The sequence below is a fragment of the Panthera tigris genome, chromosome B3, assembly GCF_018350195.1.
Source record: "Panthera tigris isolate Pti1 chromosome B3, P.tigris_Pti1_mat1.1, whole genome shotgun sequence".
NCBI classification, from domain to species: Eukaryota; Metazoa; Chordata; class Mammalia; order Carnivora; family Felidae; genus Panthera; species Panthera tigris.
In genome coordinates this window covers 45,547,671-45,575,351 of record NC_056665.1, presented here as the reverse complement: position 1 = coordinate 45,575,351, position 27,681 = coordinate 45,547,671, and the positions used below count along the sequence as shown (strand labels likewise).

At 42.5% G+C, this 27,681-nt stretch overlaps 1 protein-coding gene across 1 annotated transcript; it reads left to right on the top strand.

The window, feature by feature from the left end:
• Nucleotides 1–27,681, top strand: CCNB2 (cyclin B2). Its single transcript, XM_007084468.3, has 9 exons — nucleotides 1–180; nucleotides 3,629–3,757; nucleotides 3,862–3,972; nucleotides 18,483–18,653; nucleotides 18,757–18,915; nucleotides 20,803–21,039; nucleotides 21,344–21,484; nucleotides 26,181–26,291; nucleotides 27,402–27,681. The coding sequence occupies exons 1-9, from the start codon at nucleotides 157–159 to the stop codon at nucleotides 27,510–27,512; spliced, it is 1,194 nt and encodes a 397-aa protein (XP_007084530.1). The 5' UTR covers nucleotides 1–156; the 3' UTR covers nucleotides 27,513–27,681.

Here is a 27,681-nt window from a genome sequence, read left to right as displayed (position 1 = left end):
GGTATTTGAATCCCGTATAACAAGGAGACATTGCGAAGATCCTAAGCAGTGCGGGCTGGAGTGCAGAGCTAACGGCGCCGCGGAAGCTTCTGTCCACCATCTCCGGTCCTCGTCCCTTCCTGGGTCGGGCTGGCACTCTTGCCTGTCCCTTCCCCCATGGCGCTGCTCCGACGCCCGACGGTGAGTGGCCCCAGCCGACTCCTTCTCCCCCCACCTCCCCCCCACTGACCAGCGGCTTTGGCGGAGCAGCCCCCTCACCCGCCTCTAGCTGCCCCCTCTCTTCTACGCAGGGCTTCTTCCTCTCAACCGCCGCGCGGCTTTCCCGTTCTGCCGGGCTACCTTTTTTCCCCGCGGCCCAGGCCTGCGGCCTGTCCTCTTTTCGGGCCTCTCCCCTCCTGGGATCCGCTCAGGGTTCCCCGCTTTCGCCCTGGCCAGTCCCAGCCCTAGGGTGGGGAAAGTGTAGGAAAGCGCCTCGTAGGTGGCACCTGTCAAGTGAGCCTTTCCAGCACTGGACTTCTCAGCGAGCAATCCCGTAGTGCTCTTTGTTGTTAGAGTGCTAGCTAAATAAAGGTTGTTGTAATTGCCTTCCCTGTTCTCAAACTCCGTGGTGGGGATGGAGAGCACTGGAAGAAACGCTGTAGGTAGTAAAGTGTTCTGAATGTTTGATCAAGTAACAGTTAAGGATTTTTCACATTTCGCTCTAAGTTTCCCATTTATTTCTGCATAGGAAGTCTCCCAGGCTAAGTTCACTAACGTACAGATTTGTCCCTTTCAAAAATTCAATTTCTTCAATCAAGTGTAAAAGAGATTTTACATTTAATGTAGAACAATATGGCAGACAGAAGGGTCCAGATTCATTTATTTCATCTTTGCAAAAATCCAAGTGTTAATAGTGTTTTGGAGATATATATATATATATATATATATATATATATATATATATATTATATAGTATTATATATACTTTATTATACATATATATAAATATTTGGATATATATATATATAAATATTTGGATATATATATATATTTTGTTGTTGTTGTTGTTTTTGTTTTGTTTTGTTTTGTTTTCCTGTGGGCTTGACTTGTACCTGATTTGTTTTTCCTTTGCTGAAAAATAGAGGGCCCTGACACACCTGAGTTCTCTCTTCCTGGCTATAAGGCTGGTTAAAAGCTGCCAGTTTTCTCCTCCATATGGATTTAAACTTAGATTACACATAAGCATTAAAATTTCAAATACTTTTTAAAATTGGCAGTTACTGCTAGAAAAAATTGAAGAGTGTGCTTTTGAGAATCCTAAAAATTGAATGAATGCAATCAGTACTTAATTCTTATCCTTTTGTGGATGTAAGTTAAACTGACAAGTAATTTTTGTCTAATCTGTCCCATGAAGTTCTTCTATAGTCAAATTTTTGTTTTTAAATGTTTATTTATTTATTTTGATAGAGAGAGAGACAGCATGAGAACATGTGAGCACAAGTAGGGCAGGGGCAGAGAGAGACAAAGAGAGAAAAAGAATCCCAAGGAGGCTCCCCGCTGTCAGTACAGAGACCTCTGTGGCTCTATCCCACCAAATCTTCGGATCATGACCTAAGCCAAAATCAAGAGTCCCATCCTTAACCTACTGGGCCACCCAGGCGCCCCCATAGTCAAATTCTTTCTATTCAGGGAAGGCTTGAGTTTTCTTCTGCCCCTCTGTTCTGGTAGGTCCATTCTGTCCATTGTGGAAGGCCCATTCAAATCGCCTGTTGGGAGATTTTTTTAGGATTGAAAAATTTAGGACTCACAGTTTTTAGGGATAAGACATGCTGTTTTTTTTTCTCATGAAACGTTCACTTCTATAATAAACTTTTCTGTATGAATTGTTTTTTCTGGCAAGTTTTGTTTCTAAACATACTCTGTCTAAAGCAGGTTAAGGTCATCTAATGGTTTTTTATTTCATACCATTTCAACTTTGTCTGAATTTTAGAGTAAAACTATTCTACTTACCTATTCACTTAACTATTCACTTACCTGTGAATATTCACTATTCACTTACCTGTGAAAACTATTTCATTTCTAAATATTCTTTTTTAAGTGTTTATTTATTTCTAATGTTTATTTTTGAGAGAGAGAGAGAGACAGAGTGTGAGCGGGGCAGGTGCAGAGAGGGAGAGGGAGACACAGAATCCAAAGCAGGCTCAAGGTTCTGAGCTGTCAGCACAGAGAGAGTGAGAGAGCGAGCACGCGAGAGCAGGGTAGGGGCAGAGAGAGGGGGACACACGGAGCCCAATGTGGGGCTCAAACTCATGAATTGTGAGCTCATGACCTGAGCCAAAGTTGGACACTTAAGGGACTGTGCCATCCAGATGCCCTCTAAATATTCTTATTTATTTATTTATTTATTTATTTATTTATTTATTTATTATTTATTTATTTATTTATTTATTTATTTATGTATTTATTTACATTTATTTTTGAGAGACAGAGACAGAGTACAAGTGAGGGATGGGCAGAGAGAAGGAGACACAGAATCCGAAGCAGGCTGTAGGCTCTGAGCTGTCAACACAGAGCCACACACGGGGCTTGAACCCACAAACCGCGAGATCATGACCTGAGCCACAGTCGGATGCTCAACGGACTGAGCCACCCAGGTCCCCCAAGATGCCCCCTAAATATTCTTAATATAAGAGTGTCCCTGCTACGGCAGCCTCATTTTAAAAGGCAGTATCTCTAAAGATCATGTCAATAGGAGCACTTCTTATTTGTAGAATGGCATAAAAATCAACGCTAGTTTAGGTTTTAAACACTTGGACCTGTTAAAGCTTTTAAATAGTGTTTTAATTGTGCTTGTTATTAATCTCTCTAAAGTTTTTAAGTAGATGGGTAGTATACGGAGATCTCTAATAAGTGGGTGCTATGTGAGAAATAATCCCTTATCTGTAAACTTTTTTTTTAATGTTTATTTATTTTTGAGAGAGAGAGAGAGAGAGAGACAGAGTGTGAGTGGTGGAGGGGCAGAGAGAGAGGGAGACACAGAATCCAAAGCAGGCTCCAGACTCTGAGCTGTCAGCACAGAGCCTGACACAGGGCTCGAGCCCATGAACTGTGAGATCATGCCCTGAGCCAAAGTGGGACACTTAACCTACTGAGCCACCCAGGCACCCCCTTAAACTCTTTTTTTTTTTTTTTTTTTTAACATTTGTTTATTTTTGAGACAGAGAGAGACAGAGCATGAACGGGGGAGGGTCAGAGAGAGAGGGAGACACAGAATCCGAAACAGGCTCCAGGCTCTGAGCTGTCAGCACAGAGCCTGACGCGGGGCTCGAACTCACAGACCGCAAGATCATGACCTGAGCTGAAGTCGGCCGCTTAACCGACTGAGCCACCCAGGCGCCCCCCCCCCCCCTTAAACTCTTAATGAATTTTACGGATAAGCTGGGTAAGTGATTTGCCTAATTAAGAGTGATATGATCAATCACTCAGCATTTTTAGACTTTCTAAAATGTAGTTTCTCCCTCTTACAAGTAGATATCCACGTATTCACCTTTCCCAAATCAGTTCTACATTTGGTACCTGACATGAGCAAAGTATTGTAAGTTGTCTTCACTTCTCATTAACTCTTTTTTTCTCGCCCCTCTTTTTTTAGGTGTCCACTGATTTGGAGAATGTAGACACGGGAGTTAATTCTAAAGCTAAGAGTCATGTGACAATGAGGCGGGCAGTTTTAGAAGAAATTGGAAATAGAGTTACGACCAGACCTCCACACATAGCTAAGGTAATAGCCATGAGGACTGTCCATGTGTACACTAGGCTGATTGTGTATAGCTCTGAGGAACACCACTGACTTTCTTGCCCTGTTACATTTCTTTTTCCTTGTAGAAAACTCAGAACACCAAAATACTTGTTCAACCCGCCAAAACAAATGTCAACAAACAACTGAAACCTACTGCTTCCGTGAAACCAGTACAGATGGAAATGTTGGCTCCAAAGGTGGGACGGTTTGTATTTACACATGTACTTAATGAAATAGCTTGTTTTCGGCTAGACTGCAAAGGCACCGTTGTCATCACCGCCACTTTTGAAGAACATTCATAACTAGAGCTCTCCTTTGAAACAGCAGAGTACAAAATGAACATATCCATCCTTTTAGTGATGGTACCTTAATGTTATTCATTACAAAATTTTGCACCGTTTCCCCACATTTTATATATCTCCCTAATCTCATCTGAAGTGAGGGATTCCTCTGCCTTTTTCTCTTCCTCCTCTGCAGAGGAGATGCAGATGTGGACTTCTTATAAAATCATTCAATTTTGGCCGCTTGCATACTCGTTCATACCGTAATGATCTCCTTACTGCATTTCTTTTGAACATTTTCCTGCAAGGGGGTCATTTTATACTCTCGCATGGATGTTGACTGCAGTACAGTATTAAACTTTTGTCATATAGTGTATTTAATGTAACTAGCAATAAGGCAGCAGAGGAAGGGGTCTCTGTCTGCAGACAGCTTGACCTAGAATGAAACAAAGCATTCCTAAGCTTACTTTTGTGTGGAAAAGCAAAGAACTGTCCATAAGTGCTTTGAAGTGACAAAAAATACACCAATACCAGTTGTGGGCACCTTCCAACATTCTGAAAAATCACTGATTTCTGCTAAGCACCACAGCCTGAAACCGAGCATCTGAGCATGGGAGACCATCATCCACAATCCTGTAAGGAGTGAGAGAGACGAGAACCATTGGCTCAGTTGTGATCATGTGATGTTCAGCACCACGTAGTACTTGTATTGCAAGACATCGCTCATTTATCAAGTTAAAATTTATTAGAAATGTTTGCTCATCTTGCAGAACATTTGCAGAACAAGTTACTCGCAGTCCAAGGTTTTACTCTATATATAATATACAGTAATAACATTTATAACATTGTTTGAAAATTTTCAAAATAACACGTTGGATATATTTGAGAAATATATGTATTGACCACTTAATAAACACATCCAGTAGTGTTAAGGCTGATAAAGAGATATCTTGCCTTGATATCTCTCTTATCCAGAAGGAGCATATGTACCTAAAATTAAATTAGTAATCCCAGGGAATGATGCCAGATGCCCCTGGGCAATGGATGATTGAGCATCAAATGTCTGGGGTAGATGGAAGTACCATCTTTCAGAAGGTGCTTGTACAGGAGGGAGAGAACACTAAGGGATGGAGTGGTTGGAGGAAACTTCATAGGTGGGATTTTTTTTTTTCTTTTTTTTTTTTTTTTCAACTTTTTTTTTTTTATTTATTTATTTTTGGGACAGAGAGAGACAGAGCATGAACGGGGGAGGGGCAGAGAGAGAGGGAGACACAGAATCGGAAACAGGCTCCAGGCTCCGAGCCATCAGCCCAGAGCCTGACGCGGGGCTCAAACTCACGGACCGCGAGATCGTGACCTGGCTGAAGTCGGACGCTTAACCGACTGCGCCACCCAGGCGCCCCCATAGGTGGGATTTTTAAGGATAGGGAGATGCTAATAGTAAAGAGCACCTTATAGGGAACAAAGCACAACAAGAATCAAGGCACCAAAGCAGAAATAGGCCTATAATTTTGTCCTGTGGGTAAAGAGTCAGCACATCTAAGCTGGGTCAGAAGATTTGTGTGAGTAAGCAGAAAATAAAGTTGGGGAAAAGGTTGCATTTGGATTTGAAAGCCTTGGAACTTGGATTTTATCCCATTAGGCAGTGAGGGAAGCTGTGAGGAGGTGGGAAATGATGAAAGCAGTGTAGACTGGCCATGGAAGGGACATAAATTAGGAGGTATTGCAATTGTCCATGCTAGAGCTGATGAGGGTCTTGAACTAGCTCAGATCACCCCTAAGCACTCACCCATATATGCCAGTGTCTGTAGGTGCTAAGAAACAACATTGAATATGTTGGGGTGTACCCGCTCCTTTCAGGGACATCGTGCTGTATTTAGAAGGAATTCTTTAGCTGTGTTGCTTGGAGTGAAGGAATAAGAATAAGGAATAATTTAAAAAATGGGAAAGTCAGGAAAGGGAGGGGAAGTTCTGGGGAAGGCGGCTCATTTGGCTTTAGATTTGTTGAGGTGACAGAAACATCCACCGGGAAATGCAGTCACAAATACACCAGTAACATCTGAAGGAGAGGGGCCGACTTGTGAGCCTTCTCCTTGCAGGTGATGGTTGCAAGTATGTTGTTATTAGAAAGCCAGGAGAGAGCATCAGATCAAGAGGTAAAGCTCGGCACAAATACTCAAGACTGACCTTCCTTTCATAGGCCTTTCCTTGAAGGTTTCTAGTGACATCCTAAATGCTAAACCCAAAGCAGCTTTTCAGCCTTATCTCCAGACCATTATGCAGAATTTTATTTGGGTGGCTGTTTGAATGTGGTTCCTCCCACCTGTCAGGAAGGCAATTTGGCAGTGTTATTTCAAATGGTTATTCTCCATACCTGTTTTTAAAATTTATCCTAAGAAAATGATTAGAGGGACACCGAGGACTTTTCATTAGTTCTGAAATGAATATCTCTTATATAATAGGGAAATATTAGGAGATCAGTTAAAGTTATTTATTTATTTATATTCAAGTAAATTAACAGAGTGTTACATTAGTATCATATGTACGATATAGTGATTCAACAATTCCATACATTAGTCAGTGCTCCTCATGATATGTGTACCCTTAATTCCCTTCACCTGTTTCACCCATCTCCCACCTACTTCCCCTCTAGCAACTACCAGTTTGTTCTCTGTACTTAAAAGTCTGTTTTTTGTTTGTCTCTTTTTTGTTTTTCCCTTATTTATTTATTTACTTACTTATTTAGTAATCTCTACACCCAACATGGGACTTGACTCACAAGTCCAAGATCAAGAGTCACATGCTCCATATCTTTTTTCTTTGTTCGTTTGTTTTGTTTTTCTTTTCTTTTTTTTTTTTTAATTTTTTTTAAATGTTTATTTTCGAGAGAGACGGTGAGTGGTGGAGGGGCAAATAGAGAGGGAGACACAGAATCCGAAGCAGACTCCAGGCTCTGAGCTGTCAGCACAGAATCCTAGGTGGGGCTCAAACCCACGAACCTCTGAGATCATGACTGAAGTTGGCCGCTTGACCGACTGAGCCACCCAGCTGCTTCTCTTTCGTTTCTTAAAATCTGCATATTAGTGAAATCACATGGTATTTGTCTTTCTCTGACTTACTTCATTTAGCATTAGACCCTCTAGTTCCATCCATGTTCTTCCAAATAGCAACGTTTTATTCTTTTTTTTATGGCTGAGTAATATTCCTCTGTGTGTCAGAGGTGTGTGTGTGTGTGTGTACACACCACATCTTTATTCATTCATCTATGGATGGACATGTGGCTATTGTAAATAATGTTGCAGTGAATGTAGGGGTGCTGGGACACCTGGGTGTCTCGGTTAAGCAACTGACTCTTGATTTCAGCTCCAGTCATGATCTCGTGGTTTGTGGATTCAAGTCCCAAGGCGGGCTCCATACTGATGTGCAGAGCCTGTTTGATATTTTTCTCTCTGTCTCTGTCTCTCTCTCTCTGACCCTCCCCCCTCTCAAAAATAAACAAATAAATAAACAAGCTTTAAACATAGGGGTACACATATCTTTTCATCTTCTTTGGGTAAATATCCAGTAGTTCCATTACTGGATCAGCTTAAATGCCATTTGCCCTTAGCAAAGTGTCAACACTAAGGCAGCTGAGCTCCCAGAGGAAGGTCACTTTGCCTGTCTCAAGGACTTGTCAATGTGCTGTAAGTTGTAAGGAAATTTAATTTTCTTCTTTTGTCTTTATATCCCACATCATTCCCCCTGAACAATTTTGACCCTTAAATCTTCAAGGTTGCTAAGGGTGGAAGGTCTTCTGTAACTTCTTCCTCCTGAATGAGTAGCATAGAGATGTCCTTACCTATGGGTCAACAGTGGTCAATTGGGGATATATATATATACACACACACACACACACACACACACACATATATGGCAGAGGCCTTTGAATCCAAGGGAGACCACATGTATGGATCTTCTGAGTGGAAAGGATCATCTGTCAGCTTCAAGTTATGGTAATGAAGGAGTCTCAGCACCAGGTGAAGAGACATGGGAGAAAACAGCAAAACATGATTAAAATTAACAAAAAGAAAATGAAGCCCAAATAAGAGTCCTTTGATAGTTGACAAAAATCCTCCTCCAGTCCAGGAGTTTAACCAATCATTAAAGGGAAGAGAGGGATCCTTTAAGGCACCAGTTTGAGTGATCATGTCAGTTAGAAACCCAGAAATATTTTTGTGGTAATTTAGAATGTATACGTAGTATTCTGTTTTTAGAATAGCACAAGTTCCACCTTGTGCAGCAGTTAAAACATCTAATGTCATCTTGTTTGGTAAAACTGCTTTACACATCTGTGTTACGTCAGTATTTAATAGGGAAATGCTATTTTGAGTGTCATTTAGGGCTTTGACTATGTTTATTAAGAACTTCATCTGTCAAACAATATCCTCCAGTCCTAAAGAGGTAACAAAGATGGATGCTAGGTGGTCATACCAATGAAACACACAGTGTGTCTGCTGTTGTTGTTGTTGTTTTTAAAGTTTATGTATTTATTTTGAGAGAGAGTACGAGTGGGGGAGGGGCAGAGAGAGGGAGAGAGCGGATCCCAAGCACACTCTGCACTGCCCTCGTGGAGCCCAGTGTGGGGCTTGATCCACACTGGATCAAGATTGCGAGATCATGACCTGAGCCCAAATCAGGAGTTGGACACTTACTTGACTTAGCCACCTAGGTGCCCCTGTGTCCACTGTTGTTTTAAATTTGGAAGGTTGGCTGGTTTGGTGAAGGTTTTAATAATGCATTCGTGCATTCGGGAAAAACCCAGAGTACAGTGGCCTATCCATATCCAGCCTGGGTGGGGGAAGCTATGGCAACTAGTTAGAGCTGCATAGCCACTGGGTCCCTTAGGAGCCAGTCATCTAATTCTGGGCCTCGTTGAACAGTAGGCAGGATTTCACGGGCCATTCGATTTTGGAGGACCATCTTTCCACAGGACTGTGGTTGTCAGGCTGAATGTAAATAGTAATTTTTTAAGGCCCAAACTATTTGCTCAGTTATTAATGCGATAAAAAGATGGTCCATTGTTACTTTGTAGGGACCAGGGGAATCCAAAACTAGGGCAGTTTCTTCTAGCAAGGTTTTTGTCACCTCAGTGGCCTTTTTACTCAAATCAGTAGCCTGGAATAAACTCTATATTACCTTCTGTTGGTTATTTGGCAGGGGGTGGGTGGATAAAGATTTTCCCCTTATTATTAACAAGCTAGTCCTGTGCAATTTTTTTTTTTTTCTTTTAAATATCCTCAGTTCTTGGGCTATGTGGTTTTTTGGTCTGAATAGACTGGAATTAAGGTTTTGTTTTTTTTTTTTTTAGAGAGAAAGAGAGCACATATGTGAGCAGGGGAGGGGCAGAGAGGAGGACAGAAGATCTGACAGCTCAGTGCTGATAGCAGAGAACCTGACATGGGGCTTGAACTCATGAACTGTCAGGTCGTGACCTGACCTGAAGTTAACCAGCTGAGCCATCCAGGTGTCCCTGGAGTTATGGACTTTATTGGAGTTGAGACTGGTATAAAACTTTTGCCAAGTTGTTGGCATAGAATCTATGACCTATAGATTCTAAGGTCATATCCTTTTGATGTCCTTTGAGGTGAATTACAGCTACCTCCTTAGGTAGGTGTACAGTCTCAAGAAGAGTAATAATTTGGGGGCCATGTTTGATTAGAGAGTGATGGCTTGATTATAATCCCCTTTTCTTCCAAATCGCTCTGTGGTCATGTAGGACTAGGAAGGCCTATTTAGAGTCAGTAAAGATAATAATTTTGAGGCCCTTTGCCAATTGTAAAGCATGAATGAGTGCTATTAACTCTGCTTTTTGGGCAGGTGTATTTGCCTGGAGGGCTTTGGACTCCACAGTCCAAAGTCCACAGTTAGACTGACTTTAGCATACCCAGCTTTTCTTATCTTTTTTTTCTGTGAAACTACTGCCATTAGAAACTACTGCATTTTCAATAGGGAAATCTCTTAACTCTGATTGGCTAGAATAAACAAGATCAATAATCTCTGAGCAGTCATGTTCTAACACAGAAGTATGATGATCCAGCTCAGGCAAAGAGTATCTGGGTTTAAAATGTGATAAGTTTTATTTCAGGTGTATCTCTAAACATAGTCTGTGTTTAGTAAGTTGACCTCCCTTCATCCATTGATAGCCTTTGGGTCTCTAAGACATTCTGGACCTGATGTAGAGTCATTACTGTCAGGGACTGTCACATAGTAAGTTTTGAGGCTTCTTCGACCTCAAAATTGAGGTTAAAGCCTCTATTTGCAGTTGGACATCAAAAGAGGTAGTCCCTGGGACAAATATGACTAAGGAATAAAACCATCAAGAAGCCTTCTTTGTTTGAGGCCCAGCCTTAACAGTATCCTAATTATGAGGAATCATTGCTAGAGTTTCCTCTAGCAGTGTAGGTTTATGAGGAGGAATGGGCCTATTCAGACGATCATCATCCAATATGTCCAGAGGAGATTTATTAACCTGGTTGGTGGTTAGACACATTCTGCAAGAGGCCCTAAGGTCCAGATCCTGATTTAGGGCCATAAAAGCCTGGACACAAGGGGCTTCAGTCCATTTGTCCTGCTTCTTGCATAAGAGATATAACCAATAGATCCTACTAAGGCCATGGAGTGTTACAGAATATCAGTCCTTTCCTAAATTTTGCAATCTGAATTGTTTCCAGTGGGTTAAAAGGCATTCCAAGAGAATCCTTGGGGACTGAAGAAGCTCCCATGCTCCTAGAAAAGCAAAGAGGGTCCACTACCAAAATTTCCCCCTGACTCCCAGGTGGCATCCCACGCAAGATATGTCAAAGGTTCTGCGTGTCCAAAGTGACCTGCGGCATCCCTGGAATGAAAATTGCTATTGATTACCATACTCCTTTGCCTTGAAGGCAGTGCTGCCCTAAAAAGCCCTGTGAAAGGCCCTGTGGAAGTGATGCTAGTGTCCTCTGCTTCCCCATTGCCTCTTAGGCTACAAATGGGTGCCTGGCATATGGACCACAATACTGTGCCATGCCTTGAAAGCCATGCCATAAAAGGCTGTGCCTTGAAGAACATGCCGTGAAGGCCATGCTTTAGTTGACCTTGCCTTGACAAGAATGCTGTGAAGGCCCTGCTTTAGTTTGACTTGCCTTGAGGAACCTGCCACTTTTAACCCATGAAAAACACTAAAGTTTTACAAGGGGAAATTACCCAGTTTTGTAGTTCAAGTAGTTAGTTGGGAGAACAGTAAAGAAAGAAATCCATCATGGTCTAAGCGACATTCCAACACATGGAGTCTTTACACCCAACTTCTCCAGGAGACAGTCCTCAGTCGGTCTTTAATTCAATCGGGTACTGGTTTCGGCTGGCTCTGAGTGGACATTTTGCGGCCAGACCAGAGATACGGAGATATGGAGAAGATCACATGAGACCAGTGAGGAGGGAACCTCACACAGGAGTCTTAAGATGGCAGCCATGCTAGTCGCTTGGGTGGCTGTCCCGTGCCCAAGACAGGCAGCTTTGCATAAGGACAGAAATAAAGAGAGGGCATCAAGTTTCTGGGTCTTATTACCATTCCAGCCATGGTACTAACTTCCAGCCAAAGGCAGGCTTTCTCCTCCCTGTGGAGTAGCCACGGGCTAGAGGATTGCAGCCTGAGTAATTGACTTGAAAGTGTTCCAATAAGACTATGCTCTTTGAAAAGCCCCTGAAATGAAAGTAAAGGAAAAGAGAAAATACCAAGTTGGTTTTGAGGCTCAGAGTCCAGATGAGAAGGCTCAGTCCCATGTTGGACGCCAAATGATGTGAAAAATGGGGTTAGGAGCCCAAGAAAGAATTTTTGAGACATTTTTGGTGCAAAAAGGTGGTTTTATTAAACCACCACAGGACCTGTGGGCAGGAAGAACTGCACTGGGGATGTGACCGGGGAAAGATTATATGCTTGCAAGTTGGGAGGGGGTTAGGGATAGGGTAAGTCTCTATGGCTTTAAGGACCTTGAGGGACTAGTTGCTGTTAGGGAAAGGTCATTCGTTACTATTTAGTAAAAAGCTCAGTTATGAGACCCTTCAGATGTATGTCAGGGGGCCATAAACTTGGAGTGTGTATGATTGCCAACATATATCTTGTTGGGCGGGGGTAGAGATAAAGGAATTTCTACATGTTAAAGTAGACTTAGGGGTTCCTAGGAGGTTGGGCTAAGATTGCCTTTTGCCCTTAGCAAAGTGTCAACATCAAGGCTGCTGAGTTTGCAGACGAAGGTCACTCTGCCTATCTCAAGGACTTGTCAATGTGCTGTAAGTTGAAAGGAAATTTAATTTTCTTCTTTTGCCTTTGTTTGCCACATCAGTTATTTTTGCGTATGACATTTGGCTTAAAATTTTCAGTCTTTTCACCATAGGTACATATTAATCTTCCAGTTGGAGAAGAAGGGAAATTAAAAGAAAAAAAACAAAAATGTTATGAACAAAACAGAGGAGAAATTTCTTCCTATGACCTCTGCAACTCCACTCTTCCTGAGTTACCCTGCATTTCCTTGGTGACTCCTTTTGTTCTAGCTTCCTGACAAAATTGAGGCCACTGTGTTTCAGATAAAGAATTATGGACCTGTAACTCAGTTGATACAAATATCACTTCTGTGGCTAATATGTGCTTCTCGTTTTATTAGATGTCAGGGATTAATGAACAATACTTCCAATTCAAATAGACGTTTCTCTGAGAAATGTAATGTAGAAGAGATGATTAAGTCCACAGTTTAGGGGGAGTCCCCTCATGCTGGCAGATGAGCCTCTCTGCCTGCCTGGCTCTGATCAGCCTTTTGGCTTTTACTTTGTCATCTGCTGTATCTGCAGTCATTGCTGCTCCTTTATAGCCAGTCCCTGGAGGTGTGGAAATGCCAGTTGAGCACAGGGTTCTAGCAGCAGTGAGCCCTGGAAAATTTATAAGCCATGTGCTCATGAAAGCAGATGTTCCCAGCCAAATCCATACTGTCCTCTGCAAAACTGGAGGGCAGGTTTCTTTCCTCGTAGAAGATGAAGCAACTGAATCACAAAGGGCTCTGGCTGAGAACTTGAAAGGGTTTCCGCTGTTCACAGGTGTTTGCAGAAGCTTATTATCCTGCAATTTTGGGAGAAAACAGTGTTCTTGTTGTTGCTGTTTTATTTTATTTATTTTTTTGCTGACCAAAGAGGCTTTGGCAAACACTGAGTTGTGTGAAAGGAAGAAGGCTTTGTCCTAGCCACATTGTTTGCTGAGTACCGGGGAAACCAGTTGAATGAGCCACCAGCTCTGTCCAAAAGGAGCCCCAGTCAATTGGAGGAATGTCAGAGCACACATTAAAACAGGGTGTAGCAGAGATAGATGCACACTGAGGAGAGCTGCTGGGGAGTCAGAGTTAGAAATTCAGATGAGGTTTTAGACTTACGATTTGATGTAAACACTAAATTCAGTAGTAGTTGTGGGTCGCTCTGATTGGATGGGGGTGCCATCAAACATGGGACATTTGGGTGGGGGCTGGTGGCATGGGTGGTGAAAGAATTCACCCAAGGCAGAACAAAAGAGAGGAAAGTTTATTAAATACACCACAAGGGAGGAGCGCCTGGGTGGCTGAGTCAGTTAAGCGCCCAGCTCTTGATTTTGGCTCTTGATCTCAGAGTTTGTGAGTTCAATCCCCACACTGGGCTCTGTGCTGACAGTGTGGAGCCTGCTTGGGATTCACTCTCTCCCTCTCTCTCTGCCCCTCCCCCACTTGCACTCTCCCTCTCTCTCTCAAACTAAATAAATAAACTTAAAAAAAAATTTAAAAAAATACACTGCAAGGGAGCGGTTGGGCAGGACAGCAAAGGAGAGACTGTCTGTGGGGAGGTGGTGGTGAGGGGCCACAGTTAAAGGGCGGAGTGAGGGAGTATGGGACTTTTGGAATTTTCCCTTTTTTGGTAATCTTAGGAACTGTGCCTGGTTGTAATTGGTCAGTTAGAGCCTATGGTGAGTTGCTTAATGAGCCCGTTTCCATTGCTTGTTTGCACTCAGCTTGGTGGTCACTGTGGGCCCTTTTGCCTTGATCAAGTTTCATTGCTCAAGCCTGTTGCATAAAAGTGGCCTCTACAATAGTCAGTATTCAGCTATGAGAATGTTTTATGGCTTAACTATCCTTAATACAAAAACAAGATATAAAAGGGAAATAAGCACAACTATTCACATTTTTTAAAAAGAAGAGTGCCTTTTTAGGTGCCTGACTGGCTTAGTCAGTGGAGTGTGTGAGTCTTGATCTCAGGGTTGGAGATTCAAGCCCCATGTTGGGTGTAGAGTTTACTTAAAAACAAAATTTTTATTTTTATTTATTTTTTTAGATTTTATTTGAGAGAGAGAGAGAGAGAGAGAGAGAGAGAGAGAGAGAATGAATCTCAAGTAGGCTCCAAGCTCAGCACAGAGGTCAATGCGGGGCTCGATCCCACGACCCTGGGATCATGACCTGAGCCTAAATCAAGAGTTGGTCGCTCAACCGACTGAGCCATCCAGGTGCCCCAATAAATAAAATCTTAAAAAAAAAAAAAGTGCTTTTTATTTTTAATAACACAAGAAACATAGTCATAACAGCAAAAGACTACAGAAATACATCAGGTATATAGAATAAAAGCTCATTTTGGGGGTGCCAGTTAAGCGTCCAACTCTTGATTTCAGCTCAGGTCATGATTTCATGGCTCATGAGTTGGAGCTCCAGGTCGGGCTCTGTATCGGCAGTGCAGATCCTGTTTGGGACTCTCTCTCTCTGCCCTTCCCCCACTCATGTGTGTGCTCACACTCTATCAAAAAATAAATAATGTAAAATAAGCATTGAAAAAAAGTTCATTCTTACTATCCCTACCCTCCAAATTCCAGTTCAGTGTATTCCCTAAAGCTATTCCCAGTACTTGATTTTGCCCTTCTGCAATTGTGGGTGCCTTTGTGTGTAGAAGTACACACTTACTGCTACAAATCATGAGCTGTCTAATCGGAAGCATCAGTTTTTCTGGGAGTCCTTTCTTGTACTTAATTGACATTGTTTATCATAAATTTAGTAAATAAGGGAAGTCTGTTTTATCAAAACTCATGCAAACACCTACACATTTGCATGTTAATAGTAATACCTTCTGTCAACAAACCCACCTCAGTAGTAGTAGAATTTCAGTGGCCTTTACTCAGACTATCTACTACAGGAGCTTATCAAGTTCAGCAAAATCTCACATCTTTATTATTTTTGATATGACTTTTCAGTTGTCTCTGACAACTGACAGAACTCATTCATTAATCTAATTTGAAGATTTTTATTCTCAGACTACTTTTGTCATACAAAAGTTTCTGATGGTTAGTTAACTAGTTTCTTAGCTTTTTAGTTCTTTTTTTTAATGTTTTTTTTTTTTTTCTTTTTGAGAGAGAGAGAATGAGTGGCGGAGAGTCAGAGAGAGAGGGAGACACAGAATTTGAAGCAGGATCCAGGCTCTCAGCTGTCATTACAGAGCCTGACACAGGGCTTAAAGCTATGAACTGCAAGATCATGACCTGAGCTGAAGTCGGATGCTCAACTGACTGAGTCACCCAGGCGCCCCAGCTTTTTAGTTTTTTAGGACGTAGGATTACATAGTTGGCACCTAGGGCTTAGGCTACTGTCTGCACAGGATTTTATAATTAAATTTTGTTGGAGTCTAAAAGGAATGCTTTCAAGAAATTCTAAATTAAGGGCCAGAGCAATTAGCCATGTCTTATCCTGGTGGCTTTGGGATATGGCTAAACTCAGGTGTACTTCTGAATAGACACAGGGAAACATTTCAGGCTGCTAAGGCAGCACACACAGTGCATGACTTTATTTAAAAAAAAAAAAATTTTTTTTTAAACGTTTATTTATTTTTGAGACAGAGAGAGACAAAGCATGAACAGGGGAGGGGCAGAGAGAGAGGGAGACACAGAATCTGAAACAGGCTCCAGGCTCTGAGCGGTCAGCACAGAGCCCCACGCGGGGCTTGAACTCACAGACCGTGAGATCATGACCTGAGCCGAAGTCAGACGCTTAACCGACCAAGCCACCCAGGCGCCCCAACAGTGCATGACTTTAATCTCTGCCTCCTTAAACCAGCCTTCTAGTACTGACTGCACTTCCCTGAGAGAGAGTGATGAACCTTGTCCTTGAAACATAAACATATCCTTGAACTTAACCAAGCTGTGTGTGCTTATTAAAATGCCCATCTGGGGGCGCCTGGGTGGCTTAGTCGGTTGGGCGGCCGACTTCGGCTCAGGTCATGATCTCGTGATCAGTGAGTTTGAGCCCTGTGTCGGGCTCTGTGCTGACAGCTCAGAATCCGGAGCCTGTTTCAGATTCTGTGTCTCCCTCTTTCTGACTCTCCCCCGTTCATGCTCTGTCTCTCTGTCTCAAAAATAAATAAACGTTAAAAAAAAAAAAAAAAGCCCATCTTTTTTAGCTACTCTTTTTTTTTTTTTTTTTTTTTTTTTGATAGAGCGTGCCTGCATGTGTGAGCAGGGCAGGGGCAGAGGGAGAAGGAGAGAGAGAATCCTAAGCAGGCTCCATACCCAACACAGGGCCTGACGTGGGGCTCGATCTCACAACTGTGTGATCACAACCTGGACCAAAATCAAGAGTTGGATGCTTAACTGACTAAGCCACCCAAACACCCCAACACCTTTTTTTTTTTTTTTTTTTTTTTTAAAGATTTTATTTTTAAGTAATCTCTACACCCAACAGGGGGCTCAAACCCCCAACCCCAATTTCAAGAGTCTGTTGCTCCACCAACTGAGCCAGCCAGGTGCCTCTGATTCTAGCCACTCTTGCTCCATTCCTTCAGTGGGTTCACTTCCCTTCGGGTAAAATCTAAACTCCCTAGCAAGGTTCTTGCTCACCTTTCCAGCCCATCTTCTCTCACATCATGCACTACATCCCACCATTCCAAATCAGCGTGTACTTCCCAAGACTTACCTTTATTTCTTGGCTTCCTCTGGGACTTTGTGCTTGCCTACCTTTTGCCTATTCATTTGCCTTGAGGTCTCATCTTCTCTGGTAACCTTATCTAGGTTTTTCCCTGGTACCCCAAGTAGTTCTTATTCATTCTAGTCCCTTGAGGTTCTTAAATTCTTGAATAAGTGGCATGCATACCTGCATAACTTGCTCAGCTGACCCTTCCTCAGTTTAAGAACTTTGGTGTTTGAGGAAAGGATGTGATCTGAACTGCTATATTTTCCTGCTGCTGCTGTTACTGTTTTATCTTTCTCTAAGACTGGAAACTATAATCACTGAGCTTTAATATAAATTAAAATGGTTTGTTTATTATACATCCTTCTTTTTCTATATTTTATTTCTTTAATACCCAGTCTCTATAGTCTAGCAGTCCTGTTAGGTTTTACTTTGAGAAGTACCTCTTATTCTTTTGAAAAGTAATGGTTTATTTATACTTCATTACCAAATGCTTGTTTTTAACTTACTTTATAAATTTTTAATTTGTGTGACTTTAATAGCCACCCAGTCAGCATAAGAAAATACTGGGTGTGTGCTTACTCAGTCTTTGCTTCCTCCTCCTATTTTATTCATAGGCTGGAATGTGCTTTTCTGCTTTTTAGTTGCCAGTTTCTCAATTTAGAATAAATTAGTTTACGAGAGGAAATCTTTATACTCGCAGAAGAGGCTACAGCTGAGGTGAACTATCAGCTCTAAGAGTCTCTTAACCCAGGTGTCTAAGTTTCTTTCATTGAATAAATATTTAGTGAGCACCTACTATGTGTCAGGGATGATATAGGTATTTGAGATACCTTAGGGACCAAAATCAGTTTAATAAATGTAAGCTTATAGAGCTTACACTCTAGCAGACATAGACAGAAAATAATATACATCGTATATTAGTAAACTCCATAATCTGTTAGAAGGTTATAGGTTCTATGGGGAAAAACACAGTAAGAGGAATGAAATGTGGTGGGGGTGATGATAGGTGGCAGACAGTGATTTAAAATGGGGGGTCAGGATATACCTAATTGAGAAGGTAACTTTTAAACTAAAAGTTTACCCACAGGGGTACAGGGACAAGAGCTTCTGTGAAGAGGGAGCCCACTTGCAGTGAGGGAGGCTGCAGTGAAGCAAACCAAGGGCAGGGAAATAGGAGGCGGTCAGCAGAGGAAGAGGAGAAAGCCAGATCATGCAGGCCCACAGGCCACGGTGAGGACTTAAGGTTTTCCCTCGGAGTGAAATTACAGAACTTTAAACAGAGGAGTATATCCCTAAAAACTTCATCTACTACATCTTGAGTTAGTCACCTCTTACTCTGAAATTTGTTTGTTTTGGCTTTCACATATTTTAAAAATGCATATGCTACTTTTAAAACCAGTTGCCTCTGCATGTATTTGGCTATGATTAAGGCTACTGCACATTAATTTGTCCATGTAGGGTCCTGCTCCCCCAGAGGAGGATATCTCCATGAAGGAAGAGAACCTCTGCCAAGCTTTCTCTGATGCCTTGCTCTGCAAAATCGAGGATATTGATAATGAGGACTGGGAGAACCCTCAGCTCTGCAGCGACTATGTTAAGGATATCTACCAGTATCTAAGGCAGCTTGAGGTGAGTGGGCCTCTGGGTATTGGTTGTGCAAGCAATGTGGAATTCACCACACAGCTGGGAAGGAAATGAGGTCAGCTTTTTAAACTTTTCATTCCGTCAACAGGTTCTGCAATCCATAAATCCACGCTTCTTAGATGGAAGGGAGATAAACGGACGCATGCGTGCCATCCTGGTGGACTGGCTGGTGCAAGTCCACTCCAAGTTTAGGCTGCTGCAGGAGACCCTGTACATGTGCGTCGCCATCATGGATCGATTTTTACAGGTGAGTGTGGCTTCAGGGACTGTAGCAGTGCGCACTGGAATTGCATTGTGCAATACCAAAGGGTGGTACCTTGAAGAAAAGACCCAAAGTCACTTTGTGAGAAACCGAGGAACTTCATGTGCCAGAAGGGAAAGTAGCCAAGTGTGTCAGACCTCTGGTGATGCTGACCATTGCCGGGCGTTTGTGTCAGGTCAGCCTGCAGAGAAATGCTGGGGGCCCCAGGGAGGGAGACGCTGCATTGCCAGTCATTCATCAGAGGAAACATACCAACACGAGGTCTGAAGGTCAGCCCAAGCCTGTGGTGCCTTTGGATATTGGTTTTCCGGGTCTGCTTAATCGATTTTGTAATTTGGTGCTCTCTGTTGTTAAGTTTCCTCATCTGAAAAATGAGGAATTTAGCTAGAGAATGTTGCAGTATCCAGCCAGCTGTTGCATGAATCGCTGTAGAAAGGAGAGGAGGCAGAATTTTTTAAAGGGGGATTGGGAGTATGTGTGGGGAGTATACTGAGTTATGGAGGTCTAAAGTAGAGGAATGTAAGAAATTAAGCTGAGAGGCAGGAGTGGTCATCAAAATAGTTATCACCTGGTGTCCTAAAACCCTAACCAGTTAGAGGAAATGCCAGATAGAAAGCACTAGTGTTATCCATCAGGCAGTAGCCCTACTGCAGATAAGGATTTATGTATTTAAAGTTGACATTTATGATATAACTCAAGTGCAAATTCTGCCCAACAATACAGTAATAATTGTATTTATTATAATGATGACCCTGAGATACCACAAAATCCTACGAAACCATAGATTCAGTGGTTTGCATTATACATTCCTCATGGGGTAGGAAAGCAGTCAGATTTTAGGTAGATTTTAAAAAATGAGAGTTGAAGCAAGAAAAGCGAAGTCCCAGTTTAAAAGAAAAAGAAGGGGTGCCTGGGTGGCTCAGTCGGTTGAGGGTCCGACTTCGGCTCAGGTCATGATCTCGTGGCTCCCTCAGTTCGAGCCGCATGTCAGGCTCTGTGCTGATAGCTCAGAACCTGGAGCCTGCTTTGGATTCTGTGTTTTCTCTCTCTCTCTCTCTCTCTCTCTCTCTGCCCCTTCTCTGCTCATGTTCTGTCTCTCTCTGTCTCAAAAATAAATAAATGTAAAAAAACAAACAAACAAAAAAAAACTTTAAAAGAAAAAGAAAATGAAGGGAAACACTCATACCCCGGACTGAGATTTCCCCTGACTCTGAAGCATCTTTGAAGATACCTCAGGTTGAATAATGAGCGTACTTTTGGTAATGAATGATTAAGGAAATGTTTGAGATAGCCCCTTCCACATCCCTAGGTATCCATTATTTAACCCTGCTTTTTGGCTTGACCTTATCTTGATTCAGACTGTGTGGAGTGCCATGTTGGGACTTCCCCCAGATGTTCAAGCCAGGATGATGAGACTGGAGCACAGACCAGGAGCTTGGTTCTCAGGCTTATTTCTTCCCTACTGAGACGCTGAGTGATCTTGGGCTAGTGTCTGAATCTCTTCTCAGCCCATCTCTTTGTATGTGGAGAAAAATACATATACTTCCTAGGATTTTTGCGAGGATTCAGTGAGATGATTACTGAAATCTTTGCACCGTGCTTGGCACAGAGTGAATACTCTGTAATCTCTACACCCAATGTGGGGCTTGAACCCACAACCCTGAAATCAAGAGTCACATGCTCCACCTAGTGAGCCAGCCAGGAGCCCCTGACGGTACCTGCAATTAATACACAGTTTACCTGTGCTCGTAAGAGGGGGATGAGGAGAGACGATGTGTACTTCTGCAGGACGTGATTCGCTCTCACTTTCTTCCCCCCAGTGCCCCAGTCCTCTGGTTGGACATAACTTTTGACACCTTCTTCTTCAATTAGGTTCAACCGGTTTCCCGTAAGAAGCTTCAACTGGTTGGAATTACGGCTCTGCTCTTGGCTTCCAAATATGAAGAGATGTTTTCTCCAAATATCGAAGACTTTGTTTACATCACAGACAATGCTTATACAAGCTCCCAGATCCGAGAAATGGAAACATTGATTTTGAAAGAGCTGAAATTTGAGTTGGGTCGACCTTTGCCACTGCACTTCTTAAGGCGGGCCTCAAAAGCTGGGGAGGTAAGTGCCTCCGATTCCATATGAGACTTTATTTTCCCCCTGTTGTCTTATGCTAGAAACATTGATCCAATTAAAGGAAAACTTAAAAATTTATGGAAAACATGTTCTCATTAAGTCCTAATGTTTTATCTCCTCAATTCTTAAAAGACCTCATGCTCTGTGTTTTTAATATTCTGTGGAATAGGGCACTTGCTGGGAAGGACGGGTGAATTGAGTGGATTTCAGCTCCTAGGCCTTCACCTGTGATTTTGCAAGACAGTGATAATAGCTGTGCTTCTTACTGCTGTGGGCTATTCAATCCTAGGTCGATGTGGAACAGCATACTTTAGCCAAATACCTGATGGAGCTGACTCTCATTGACTATGACATGGTACATTATCACCCTTCGAAGGTGGCAGCGGCTGCATCCTGCCTGTCCCAGAAAGTTATAGGCCAAGGAAAATGGGTGAGTGTTGCGTTAAGAAGAAATTTTAGACCCTCTGGATATGAAAGGTCTTACCATTTTCACCACAGTGTTGTTAAAGCAATTGTTAAAATCCAGAAGCCTAAAAGAAAGCTGCTTGGAATGCTTCAGACGTAGACTAGGTAAGCACACCATGGCACCCAGGTGCTAACTATACAGTTGTGAAGGCTGCGCACGGCTGCCTACAACTGGTATGCTAAGGTTTCTGGGATCTTTGGTTAAATGAAACCAGCAAGGCGTCAAGCATCTAAGACAAAAGCAGGGCCAAGGCCCAACTGATTGAGCCAGTAAAGGTAAAAAGGAGCCACTTTTAGGTTTATACAAGTAGCCAAAGCTGCCAGCAACTGTGGTCCTTATCTCATGCACCAAAACGGACAAGAACCAAAACGAAAGGGGCCAGGTGACTGCAGTGGGAGTCGTGGGATACCCTTTTGCGAAGGAGCCAACTCTAGACTGGTACTAAGCAGTTTTATCATCTGTAGTTGTGCCCCAAGAGCAGCAGAACAAAAGCCTCCTCAGAGCCCAGGTGTTAAGAAACGGTCTCAAGATAGCCTCTCAGGGGAGATATGGAGGAGGGTGGGAGCTGCTCTTCCCAGCCTCCCTCCCCTCACATTCCAGGAGGATCACCAAGCATTCTGCCAAGACACATCAGCTGGGCTTCAGGCCTTTGCCTGGCCCTATGTGGCTGCCTGCAAGCTTGCCAGGACACCATGGCAGGGCTGTCCCTCCACACATTTTATGTAAGAAAGAAGGGGAATAAGAGAGAGAGAGACAGTACGTATGTGTGCTTAGGTATTTCCTAATTAAAAAAAAAAAACAAACAAAAAAACAGGAAGAATAGACCAGAAACTAATGGAAATGATACCTGTGGGGTTGGGTGGGAACAGGGTAGAAGGCTGGGGATGGGAGCAAGACTTGTGGTTGTAATTTTTTATCAGCTATATACAATATAATGTAACTTTTTTGATTTCTGAACAATATGAGTGTTTATGCAAACCCTAACTGGAATTAAACAGAAACAACAATGTCACCATATATCAAACTGGTAATAGAACACTGAGGGAAGAATTACTTTATCTGGTTAGATAAAACAAAGGACTAAAAGAGGTAACATACTTAAAGTTTACTTGGGAGATGTATTGTTAGTAGTAATCTGTTATTATAATTGTGAAACTATTTAGGAATATTAGGGTAAAACAAACATTCAATGTTATTAAGGACTAAAATTTTCACAATAAGAAGAGGGATAATATTAACAATTAAAAACAAAGGAAAACCCCTATGGCGTTAAATCTATTTTGGAAATATCGGTAAATTAATCATGAGAGGGCCCGGAAACAGTGATAACCCAGTAGCAATGATCATACCTAGTGCCCACATAATGGATACTAAGTACCATTACCCACTAGGAACTAGGCTACCTTTGAGAGATAGCTGCTTTCAGGGTTGGGGGAGAAGAAGTATAAGGTGAGCCTAGATCAGTTTGTAATAGACACCAAGCAAATTCTCAAGGATCAGTGGGGGTCATGTGAAAAGGACATAGGAACTGGCTTGAAAGGGCTCTTGCTGACTCAATCTGAGCATTGTAAAGAATAGTGACAGGGGCGCCTGGGTGGCTCAGTCAGTTAAGCATCTGACTTCGGTTCAGGTCATGATCTTGCAGTTTGTGAGTTCGAGGCCTGCGTCGGGCTCTGTGCTGACAGCTCAGAGCCTGGAGCCTGCTTTGGATTCTGTGTCTCCCTCTCTCTCTGCCCCTCCCCCACTTGTGCTCTGTCTCTCTCTGTCTCTCAGAAATGAATAAATGTAAAAAAAAAAAAAAAAAAAAAAAAAAAAGAATAGTGACAGTAATAGATTGTAATGCATTTTTAAAAAATGTTTATTTGTTGAGAGAGAGAGATGGAGGATGAGGCAGGCTCTGTGCTGACAACAGAGAGCCTAATAACAGGGCTCAAACTCATAAACTATGATATGACCTGAGCTGAAGTCAGACACTTAACCAATTGAGCCACCAGGCACCCTGATTGTAACACATTTTTAAAAATCCATGCATTTATAATGATACAAAAGAAAGAATGGAAGAGGGGCTCTTTATTATTATTACTTTTTAATCAGGATACCAGCTAACTAAAGCAGAAAGAATGGTAGAGTTAGAAATCAAATTTTAGGGGCGCCTGGGTGGCTCAGTTGATGAAGCCTCTGACCCTTGGTTTTGACTCAGGTTGTGATCCCACAGTGCTTGAGATGAGCCCCTGTATCGGGCTCTGCACTGACAGCACGGAGCCTGCTTAGGAATCTCTCTCTCCCCCCTTGCCTGCTCGTGCACACACACGCTCTCTCAAAATACATATTAAAAAAAATAAATAAATTTTAACCCCTAATGTAAAAACTGATTCAAGTGAGGATCGACTGATGCTCATATCATTAGGTGAGGTAATTCTGGAGGACAAGATTCACATGGTTTCAAAATATCACCTCAGAGGTATGTAATAATGCTGAAGAAAGCTGTACCTTTATGATAGGGAGTCTGCAAATTACCACCTTAACCTGGTGATCAAGCTTGGCATCACCAGTGGTAGGAGCACCTGACTTGACCTATGTTCTGGTGCAATAAGAAGTAATGCATTATCATCTCCATGAAATGCATGCCCCAGATGTTTGACACGAATCCAGTCATCAGGAAACACTCAGATTTAAATGTGGGATGTTCTAAAAGTAACTGGCCTGGACTCTTCAAGTTGTCATTTAAAGCCAAGAAAATAGGAGTTGTTTTAAGTAAAAAACCCCCCAAAGATCAGATATACTGCATGTACCTTAATTGGACCTGGATCTAAAAAGACAAATCCATGAAAGATGTTTTTGGAACAGTTGGAGAAATTTGAATATAGACTGTATTCTAGATGATACTGTGGAAATGTTGATTTTTTTATGTGTAAAGCTTTGTGTCTAGACAGGAAAATACTATTTAGGGGATGTTTCTGAAGCATTTAGAAGTGATGTGTAATGGTGTCTGCAACTCATTGTCAAATAGTTCAAAAATTGTGTGTGAATACATACATACACAATTCCTGCTAAACCATTTGCAACTGAGTTAGCTGCAGACACCATGAGAGAGAAAACGAGAAAGTGGCGAAATGTTAATAGGAATCTGAATCTGCACAAAAGATGTACAGATGTTCATTATGTTATCTCATTTTTTCTGAAATAATTTGAAATTTTTTGAAATAAAAAACTTGAGGGAACAAGGCTGCTGGTACATGGATGATACAGGGTCCTGGTACCAGTGGCTCATTTTAGCTAAATTACTTTCCTCTGGGACATGTCTTCTTTGGGCTCTGAACCTACTAGCTCTAGGTCTCCTCGTTTTCTGGGAATTGATTTGAAAATGCCGGTGGTTGTGTGTTATTTCAGAATTAATCTTGCTTTGTTCTTTTTTTCTTTAAATCATTTTAGGATTGGGGCACATGGCAGCCTCAGTGGGTACAGCATGAGACTCTTGATCTCAGAGTTGTGGATTCAAGCCCCACATTGGGCAGGAGCCTACTTTAAATTAATAAAAAAAATACTTTAGGAATAAGATTAAATTGTGACTGGGGCGCCTGGATGGCCCAGTTAGTTGAGCATCTGACTCTTGATTTCAGCTCAGGTCATGATTCCAGGATTGTGGGATTGAGCCCTGTGTCAGGTTCTACCGCCGAGAGTGGAGCCTGCTTAAGATTCTCTCTCTCTGCCCCTCTCCCCTGCTCACGTGCACTCCCTCTCTCTCTCTTAAAAAAAAAAAAAAAAGTAAGAAAGAAAAAGATTAAATTATGATTTATCTTCCCAATTAGATTGTGCATATGAGACAGATGTACTTTGGCTTTTAGAATTTTATCACAGAACTGAAATAAAGTTAGGTTACCTATCTTCACACATGATAGATCTTACTGCCAATCAACAACTGTCCTTTTGCTTGACCTTTGTTCTCCAGGAGGCTAGGTCACAAAGCCTCTACCCCTAGAGGCTTCTCTGCTCTCTGTTCTCCAGTGCTTAACTACACAGTGCCCAACGAGAGAATCCCGGGCAGTCTTTAGTTCTCCTGGATTTTGTAGAATAGATTGCTGCCCATGGCCTAATTTATTCTTAATAATGAACCTCTTTCCCTAACAATATGGGTATCAGCTCTGTCCAGCTCCCCACCAGCCACTGTCCAGTAGGGCTTTGATTGGGGCAGGGGGGGGCGGTGGTGGTATGTGTGAGATGTGCTTGTCCCAGGTCTCTGCCATTACTCTGAAAGGGGCTTTCCTTTGCTGGGTTTTATTTTTACTCTGCCCCACTTTCCATCCCCCCACTCCCACCCCGGTGTGGTGATAGAAGCATGAAAGCTTTGTTACTTGGAGTACCCTACATACCCCTGCAACCTTTTTAAAAAAAATAATAATTATGGGAACTTTGTCACTTGATTTAGCTGAAGTTGCACAGTGTCTTAATTTAGTCTTGCTCAGAGCCAGAGTCATCTGCATTTACTGGCTGCTTTGCTGGTACAATGGTAGTGTTTAGGGCTGTTACTGAATTTTACAAAAGTAAGAATATCATTGTATAGCTTTTATGCAAGTGATAAGTGATGTTAGCATGTATAAGATGTGCTCTTCTAAAGAAGCGGAGGCTTTATCTTGCGCCTTCTCTCTTCATTGTGTTCCAGAACTTAAAACAGCAGTATTACACTGGATATACAGAGAATGAAGTATTGGAAGTCATGCAGCACATGGCCAAAAATGTCGTGAAAGTTAACGAAAACTTAACGAAATTCATCGTAAGTACTCCTCCCCCAACCGTGGAAAGCATTAGATTATGGGTTTTGTGAATGAGAGTATGTGTACGTATGTGCGTTTGCGTTTTCATGTAAACGTAATATTGGCATATGTGAGAGTCTATTTTAGCACGAACTCTTTTCTAGTCCAGCAGGGGATGGATGGAGCGTACTGACGTATCCGAAAAGCAGACTTTCTTCAAAACTAAGTAGCTAGGCTAACCAGGTCCAGGCCCCAGGTAGTCAGCCAGATGGCCATTCAGTGTGTCTCCCCACCTTGTCCCAGCATCCTGGGCGGAGCACTCAGCATCAGGGAAGGCGCTCCCCATGTCATCTGGAACAGCAAGGGCCCACGTCAAAGGGCTCTGTGAAGACTCGGGTTTTGGGGTGGGATCACTCAGGGCCTTTGTCCAGGATCTTTTGGGACAGTGACCAAATCATGGTGAAGAGGGAGGGGCAAGAAGCCCATTCAGAAAGCCTCCTCGGGGTCTGGTATCTGTCTCTGTGGGGCCCACCTGAGAGGAGGAGTCAGAGGAGATTGGGTGCTGTCCTGTGCTTGTGTGATGCCGAGTATCACCACAGGTGTGGTGACAAAGAGCAAGGCATTTGTGCCAAGCGTCCTCACCCCCGGTTCCTTGCATGTAGTTTCTGTATGATTTAGCACACCATGGAAGTGTGACATGTTTTCAGTCCTTAGGGTATTGTTGTCTGGGACCCTCTAAGCACTGGTTGCCACTTGCTTTTATTGCCAGTTGTTGCTGCCGGTCCTGGCAGACCTGTTCTGTCGTGATGGTGCTTAGGTATGATAAACACAGCTCCTACCTCCCAACCCTCTGGCAACATAGGAGAGAGAGCCTGCTCCTTGGACCTTGACACCATTTATTCCTCCATCACCTGTGCTACCAGCTGGGCTTTATCCATTGCTAGGCATGGAAGGAAATTGTCGGGTGCAACACATTATGACCTCAGAGCTCTAGCTGGCTTCAGTGATTCAGCATCATCGCACTAGTTGGAGATTGTGGGTCTGGCCCTTAAATACTTGTGAATTAGACTAGGAACATGGTATAAGGTAGGGGGTCCTGATGCGTGCTTAATCACAGATGACTTCTGCAGGCCATCAAGAATAAGTATGCAAGCAGCAAACTCCTGAAGATCAGCACGATTCCTCAGCTGAACTCAAAAGCCATCCAAGAGCTTGCGTCCCCTCTGATGGGACGGTCCTAGGCTGCCGTGGCCCTCAGGGAAGAGTGCTTCATTTGGGTGCTTTGACTTGCTGATTTGGAACTCTTCACTTTGTACATAGTCGTCTGGTCTATTTCATGAAAACTTTTCTTAGACCTATTTTCTAAATGTATATTGAGGAAAAATAAAGCTATTAATTTTTCTTCAGGTA

Bases quoted from the DNA above. Each gene is read 5' to 3' on its own strand.
- CCNB2 (XM_007084468.3), top strand. From the start codon at position 157: ATGGCGCTGCTCCGACGCCCGACG. The intron at 18,916-20,802 runs GTGAGTGTGGCT...TTCTTCAATTAG, and splicing joins TCATGGATCGATTTTTACAG to GTTCAACCGGTTTCCCGTAA. The intron at 26,292-27,401 runs GTAAGTACTCCT...TGACTTCTGCAG, and splicing joins AAAACTTAACGAAATTCATC to GCCATCAAGAATAAGTATGC.